Consider the following 8,092-nt stretch of genomic DNA (forward strand, 5'->3'; position numbering starts at 1 on the left):
ACATGTTGATAAAGTGCGGTTTTAGCGCCGTATGAGGTCCGTCTTCCAGTCAGAATCAGACGGCTTTAATGAAAAACTCCCGGCGTGAAGGTGCGATGCCATGGGAAAGTCGGAAAACGCATGTTTTGGGGTAAGATGTTCAATTACTAATCAAGTTTTTTTAGAAGTCTAAAACTTTTCATTGCATCCAAACTATCGCAAAAACTTTTTTGAAGTGAAGTAAGTAGAAGTAGTCTTAGAAGATTAAAAGTGAGGATTTTTAATTAGTAAGTAAAATCATGAGCAGCAGGAGAACGAAGTAGGATGACAAATACGTTTAGCATAACATAAACAAAACCCCAGATTACAGTGATCGATGACGTGATAGATCTTGAATCACGGATCTATCATTAGAGGATCTGACATAAAGAACATGTGGGTCGGTTCCCTCAGAAACCAGCCAGGAAAATCACTGCAGTCTAAAACCTGGCTCAAGTCCACTAACGAGAACAGCGTACTCGGATATCATTCAGAATAAACTCTGATATTTTTTTAATAATAACTTAAAATCTGTAGAGTTTTTTGATAAATAATGTATCTGCTGCTAGTGGACTCGGACTTGTAAGCCCCACTGTATGAGTACACATCCAGCTGAAATAATGGTCCCATTGGATATAATTATTATGTTGCCTGGCGGTGGCGGTTCCTATAGAAACCCCTGCCTGGGGCATTGGATCTCAGAAGGCAGGCCTGTTTTTTTTTTTTTTTTTTTTTTTTAACTCTGGCTGTAAGATGCCCGTCCCCTAAGTGCCCTCTGCGGCACCGTATACTGAAGGTGTGTGAGCTGAACAAGGCCAGGAAGTGTACAAATCCAAATAAATCGTTGCTGGAGCTTGTCAAATTTAGGCATGCTTCTGAGTCCGTCCCCTCGAGGGTCCTTCAGCATTCCGGTTCACATCAACCTCCGGAGACGGCGCACAAGGTGAGGGCCTGATTCTGGCAGGGAAATGAGTGATCCATTTTTTATTAGCGGAAAGAGATAAAGTCCAAGCGAGAGTTATGGATATGATATCCATACAATATGAACTGCATGGATCATTAATGCAATCGAATAAGAACAAGTTGGTGAACTTTTGGCTAACGATGAATGACAAATTGCAAATTATTAGATAGTTGCAAAGTGTGGCATGATATTACATTCATTTTAAAGCAGTTATAGAACACAAGCAAGCATTTTTTTCCAGTTATGGGTATAGTGGAAGTCAATTTTTTGCATTTGCTGAATGAGGTTCAAACCTGTTGATTATAGATATCAGTGGTATAAACAGTTGCTCAGAGCCTCCGAGTCATCAGGGAGCGCTGTAAACATGTAAGCCGCATACAGTACATGTATATACACAACCTTGGATTAAACCTAGACCTCAATAAGTCAGAAACAAAGAGATAAAGAAAGTCCAGGAATGAAGCTTCCTGTTTCTCTACTTATTATTTTAATAGTTAAAATATTGCAGCACATATTTACCTATGTTCATAAAATAATGAAAAAATCAGTACTTTAGAGATCTATATCATGTCTATAACACTTAATGCAAACTTGCTGTGAATAGTTTGATAGCCTGTGTATTAGAACTGTATATTTCTCCAATATGCTAAAGACCTAGCATGTACTACATAGTTTTTAGTCCTAGACTGTCCACTCTGATCGCATGTAAAATCTGTCAAAAGTGGTTGGTTTTCATTTTGCTGGGTGGAAGTTGCAATAAAATACTAAGGCTAAACCTGCTAATTCTGTCTGGTTGAGGAACCATGTTGGATTTCTACAGGTTGATGTGACCAAAATTAATTTCACAAAATTGTTAAGCTTTAGCTAAATTGTATATCAGCGAACTCCAGCTAGCTAGTTCAATCAGGTGTCTTAGACTAGCCTTAGACTCGTAGACTAGACTGTCTTAGACTTTTAGACTAGCATCATTTAATGAGCTACAATTAAAATACTAGCATACTATGAAACTCTCTATTTCACCGTACTCTACCTAACTCCAACTACCTAGCATTTTTTAGCTACACACTTTGTAATTAAAGTAATGTCTAGTAAAAAACCTTGCACTGTCTTATTCTCCTAAAAGTCTACATCTTGGTCCTAGACCACTTGTAAGGATGATCTGTATTCTTGCAGAGAGATCCTTCTGTACCCCACCACTGTGCCTGAGTCACAGTCGAGAAGACGCCGTGGTGGTGGTGGTGATGGTGAGAAGGCCAAACTCCAGGTTCCTGTTTCCAGCGTAGGAGAAGAGAGAGCGTTGCTCCTGGGCTTTGTCATGATGGGCTTCTCCATCCTCATGTACTTTGCGGTGGGGATCGTTGTGATCAGGCCCTGTATCCACAGGTAAGAATATGTGGAAGGTTACAGTTGTTGTGTCAGTGGTTTCGTTTTGGGAACTTTCAACGAGAAAACCTTGCTTAAAATGATCTGACCAACAAGGTGTAGATGATTCAGACATTTGTAACCTTTTCTAAAATAAATCGAAAATTGATCTAAAATAAAGTGCTCTTCTTATGCAGTGACTGGGGAGACCACACGAACTGCTCGCTGATCCAGGCCGAGTTTCTAAATGACTCTGATGAACGAGCCAACAGTTATCCATGTCTGCATGTCTTGGTTAATGCCACAGTCATTTCACCTGAAAAACCACTGCATCTACGCTACGATGAAGCAGCCGTGGACCTGAGTCCAGAGGTACTGCCTTTAATAATGCAGGTTGCAAATAAGAATAGAAATGATTAAACTTCCTTCCTACTGGACACTTTGCTGTCCATTACTGACTACATCTTTTTCTTCCCTTAGTGTTTCTACACCCCAAAAAACCACCAAAACAAATCTGACGTTGTGGAAGAGGCTCATAGAATCAAAGACGTCCTCTTTAAACTGCGAGGTAAGGATGTAAGGTGCTACCTGAGCAATCGCTACCGAGAGGATGCCATCTTGACAAAGCGGCACAACCTGCAAGTGGCACTGCAGTGCCTGGTGTGGCCAAGCCTCTTGCTGTGTGGAGGAGCGTTGCTGGTCGGTTTGGTCATGCTGACGCAGTACCTTGCTCAACTGTGCTATGAAGTCATACAAGAAGAAGAATTCATGGAGGATGGGCAGAGCACAGCTGGGCAGAGCAATCTCTATCGATTTCTGCCCTGCAGGCCCTGGAGTCCAGACATATAAGAAGAAGAATTTGGCAGCCAACCAATCTCTATTCGTACAATACAATGATACTGCAGTGGCTAAGGTGTGGACCTAGCAATCAAATCCCAGGACTGCCCCCTGAGTGGGTTCTTGAGCAACACCCTTAACCTTAAATTGCTTACTACATCATCTTGATTGGGTGAAAGCCTCTTGCAAATGAGGAAATGTATATTTGTGTTATAATTGTGGTCATATGATATGGTCCTGGCATGCAGGATGTTGGGCAGCTGGGTGTTGTTGATATCTCACATCTACAGTTTCTCATGCTACTCTGTGGAGTTCCACATGTCCTTCAGGTTTGTCTAGTTAACTCCCATTTCCAAAACCGGTAGAAAGGTGGATTGATGGTTCTAAATTGCCCCTGGATGTAAATGTCTTATCCAGGGTGTATTCCCACCTGACACCCAGTGTTGCCAGTGCAGGGGTCATAGTCACATAAATGATGAAGATACATCTAGCAAAGTAAAACTAGATAGAATTTTACCAGGATTTGGTACTACCATGATGTTGTGCCAGGAAAAAAAAAATCAGACCTCCATCTGTCAAGGCTGGATGTACTTATAAAGAAGCTCTGCTTGGATTGATGTTCTGATATCAAGAAGCTTTTATTGTCTGGGGATATAATTTGATCATGAGATGAAGAAAAGTTCATACAGATGTATGTGTCAGGGTTTTGTTCTTTATTCTTTGTAGCCTTTTTGTTGGTTTGCTTTGCTCTGTGATTGAACCTTAGCAGGGTTTTTTTTTTACTCATTGGGTAACTCCTTGGCATAGGATTTGCACCCCAGTGTTTTACAAGGTCAGGTGCATTTGAGCACCATTGTAGCCTTTTTATGTTGTGCCTATGACTCTAAAGCTAGCAAAGCCTAGCATCTGGACCCTAGGAACTCTTCTAAGGACATACTTAGTCCTTACTCTTCCATCTCTTGTTGTTGTGCCCCATCTATTGTTCTTTCTCAGGATTTGTAGTTTGTAGCAAACAAAAAAAAATTATAAATATTGGTTCATCATTTTGGATAAGCCTTAAAGGTTCTCTGTAGAACCCTTACTGATGCCTGGACAGTAAGTGCATCGGCATATAGTGCTGTTTTCTGGTAGCATTCAAAATTAAGCCAATATTTACGCTGCTGTACCTGTCTATAGAGTTTGCTTGCACAGCTTTGGATGTAGCCGATTATGTAAATGACCTTTGTGTAGCTCACAGATTTTTCTTGAGAAGAAGCATCTATAGTTTCTAGACCACCTCCATTAAGCATAAGTATTTAAACCTGAAAAAATTAGGGGGTAGAAAATGTGGACCCCTTTGCTGTCAAATGTAAGGACCTTAAAATAGCACTTGATCCAGTGCCACTTGACTACTCCAGCAGTTGCACATTAATGTGTGTACAACTTGCCACAAGATACACAGTCAAGGTGCCTACATCAGGGAAACCAAATGCCTTGTAGTAACTCTTAGCATCCATTCAACCCCTTTTGCCTTTCCCTGTGTAGATTCTATGTAGAACCCTTAACAGTGCCTTTACTCTTGGCGTTAAGTGCAGTTCAGATGTTCCAAAACATTCACGTCTGTACATCTTAGAAAGCCTCGATAAAAGAGTGCTAAGTAGTCTTTATTTGTCACATATACATTACTGCATAGTGAAGCCTTCTTCTTTGCATATCCCATCCTTGGGGGCTGGGGTCAGAGCACAGGGTCAGCCATGATGCAGCACCCCTGGAGCAGGGTGGGTTGGGGACTTTGCTCAAGGGTCCAACAGTGGCAGCTTGGGGGTGCTGGGGCTTGAACCCTAATCTTCCAGTCATGACCCATAGCCTTAAGCACTTGAGCTACCACCGCCCCAAAGTGTTGCTCATTGGACAGTACCAGACAGTCAGTGGTTAATGTTCTGAGCTGTGGTTAAAGGCGGTAAGTTTTTGTGGTAAGGTTTTGTTATTGTGTTCTGACCAAAAATAACTGACCTTTCAATTTTTTTTGTACTTCTTTTGCAGAGAACTATAACTGCAAACACAGGATTCTTCTTTTAAACTCTTATAAGTGAGACATATATGTAATAACTTTCTATGAGGGCTGTACTCATGTTCTAAGCATGTGAATGAAAGAAATTTGGCTGAATATACTTTTTGTGGTGACGTCACCTGATGTGTCTCGGTTCAAATTTACAGAAAATCTGGTAGGATTTTGAACAATTTGAAGCGCCCTCCAGTTTGATTTTGCATTTATTTCTGCAATCAGTCACAAAACCGTAAAATCCTGGAGGGAAGGTTTAGAATTGGTTCAGGCAAGTAATGAAATAATTGACGCTTGAAATAAATGACCAAGTGTCAAGCTCCACCTTCTTGTTAATTATCGTGATGTATACCTATTAGATATCAAATGAATGTGGAGCAAATTAGCCTAATCTAATTTTTAATAATACTGGGCCTCATTTATCAAAATGAACATGAATTAATTGATCATAAATGGAATGCAGAAGCATTTCCACAAGGAATGTGGAAAAATTCGGGTTGTAGACAACAAAAGTTCTTAAATTTACACATAATGAAACTCACTAACGAACCTGGATTGATCATCTTTGGATTGTATTACTGACTTGGAAGAAAGCGAGCCATAATTTAAGACAAATAAGACCGGCTAGTCAGTTCGAATAAAAGTAATACAGTAGCACCTTAGTGTCTGTCTATGGTAGATGACACACTGCAGTGGCTGAGCTTTTTCACCATTTTCAGCTTTGCCTTTTAAGCTGTTTTTGTAGCGGTGGCTAAACTTAAACCTGTAACCTAAAAATGACGGCTAGTTCTATCCTTTTTTCATCCTTTCCACATTTCTACTGACAAAAAAAAAAAACTATTTTTGTGACTTATTTTCAAATGAATTATGAGTAAAATATTGTGCCATGTCGGATTTTTTTATCAGTATCAGTAAAGTGCGTCAGCCTGTTTATCTTCCTGTTCAAATAGAGTTTAGTTTTATATGCACTCATAAAACAACGTTTTTAAAAGTATATTCTTGAATAAAAAAAAAAAAACGTTTAGTTTGTTAGCTTGTTACAAATGCTGTACAATAAACTAGATTATGTTTTCAACCAGTGACTGATACTATTTATTTCACCATGTTGATTTATCAGAACATTAAAACCCAAAGCTGTTGCGTTCGCACAGGATGGACTGTTCCCTGGTAAATTTGACCATCGGGATGCCTCCTGCTAGCATGCAAGAAGGGCAGAAAAAATGGCGCTGCTCCCATATAATCGGCTCAGGAGACAGTTGGCCTGGTGATCAGAGGGATCGCAGTATCACGGGACGTGGCGTTGTTCCCGCAAACGTCTCTAAGAAGTTTCATTATCACAGTGGGAATAGCAGCGTGGTCCTCGTGACATTTCGGGATGTAGAAGCCCTGCGGAGAAATCCATTCAAAACAGAATGCTTTTTCCATAAACGCATTCCATCATAAGCCGATATATAAACGCGCAGAAGGCTGCAAAAGCCTTGTCAGTGACTTAAATCCAAATTTTACAGATGGAAAGTATTCAGATTTGGGTATGCGGCTTATTTTTTTTTTTTTGGATGCGCCCAGTGGTGATACAGGTCAAAGGTGAAAATATGGACTTAATTCATACTGCTTCATGCATTGGAGCTGAAATAAACAGGGCTTAAGTTAAGGTCAGATCCGTGAATAACTGAGACACGCCTTCATTTCAGACAAACACACCATGTATTTAACTCTTATAAAACTCTTTAATACTCCTATCTGCTTTGAATACAGATATGTGCTGTTTCCTTCCTTTCCTTCTGTCATTTAACAATATTTTTTTAATATTATGAATATTTTCTTATTGTATATTGAACGTAGGAGTGTGTATGAATGCCATTTAAATGGATATGGATTTCATTTATCATATAAAAATAAACAAATAAACAAAAATACACCACACAATACTCAAATTTTCTGTTTTAATGATATTATTGTGTGACATTACCTTAACCTAAGCTTATAAGATAATTAGCTTAAATGTGTTTATGAAGCAAGCGCCTGAAGTGGCAGACCTTTCGTTCCTGATGGATCCGAAGAACGAAAGTTCACAGATCGCCTTATTCAAATGCTTCAAAAGAAAAACATGGGAATTTTCTTCCTCAGAAAAATAATCCTAATGAAGGTTAAATATCTTCCATAACACATTTTCTGCCCTTCTCAGCAACCTGGTCTTTAAATAAAGGTCATCTTTCTACCTGTGGATCTTTTATTACATATAAGACGAGTTTCCATCGTTTTTGTTTTTTCTAAACGTTACCGAGAAACATTTAATCGTTTAACGTAGTCATCAGTATCTATCAATGACGTTTTTATTTACGTGAAATAACCTGGGATGGATTTGTCGTTTAATATTTCGAATGTTGTACAAGAACTGAATATATACATTTCTGACTATGAGCGATTGCTTTGTCCTCATCTATCAGGTGATCCATCCCTCTTTCCTCCAGTGTCATTAAATTCCCCTCTAAGTACAGCATTAATTTTTATGACAAAGCAGCTTTGTCTTTTGTAGTGCTAATCCTTCGCTATCAGACACTAACAGAGCACTTTCCAAAAACAAGCTCATTAATATTTATAACGCGAACCCGCTCCCGGTTAATTAACCACACTTTTCAGGACGGCTAATCAATTTACAGACAGATGAAGCTTCCTGCTCTTGTGTATACACAGCATTAATGATTACGCTGAACGTTCGGGACATTTAAGAGACGCATTAGCGACGGGGGCTCGTTTTGAAACGGATTCATTCGGCATGAGGAATAAACGTTAACGCGTGCCAGGTAACGTGGAAGAATGGATCGCCGCCAGGATGATGTCGGGAGAAGTAAGTTATAAGGACAGCAACG

The 8,092-nt window shown here is 39.6% G+C and overlaps 1 protein-coding gene across 1 annotated transcript; it reads left to right on the forward strand.

Moving 5' to 3' along the window:
* The first annotated feature begins 2 nt into the window (after nt 1–2).
* kcnmb3 (potassium calcium-activated channel subfamily M regulatory beta subunit 3) lies at nt 3–6,998 on the forward strand. The gene is made up of 4 exons (XM_058394179.1): nt 3–130; nt 2,156–2,365; nt 2,542–2,716; nt 2,825–6,998. The coding sequence occupies exons 1-4, from the start codon at nt 69–71 to the stop codon at nt 3,191–3,193; spliced, it is 816 nt and encodes a 271-aa protein (XP_058250162.1). The 5' UTR covers nt 3–68; the 3' UTR covers nt 3,194–6,998.
* Nucleotides 6,999–8,092: the final 1,094 nt, after the last annotated feature.

Source organism: Hemibagrus wyckioides, linkage group LG07, assembly GCF_019097595.1.
Source record: "Hemibagrus wyckioides isolate EC202008001 linkage group LG07, SWU_Hwy_1.0, whole genome shotgun sequence".
Taxonomy (NCBI): Eukaryota; Metazoa; Chordata; class Actinopteri; order Siluriformes; family Bagridae; genus Hemibagrus; species Hemibagrus wyckioides.

Coding starts and splice junctions, on each gene's coding strand:
- kcnmb3 (XM_058394179.1), top strand. CDS start 69: ATGAAAAACTCCCGGCGTGAAGGTGCGATGCCATGGGAAAGTCGGAAA. Junction 131..2,155: donor CGGAAAACGCATGTTTTGGG/GTAAGATGTTCA, acceptor GTATTCTTGCAG/AGAGATCCTTCTGTACCCCA. Junction 2,366..2,541: donor ATCAGGCCCTGTATCCACAG/GTAAGAATATGT, acceptor CTTCTTATGCAG/TGACTGGGGAGACCACACGA.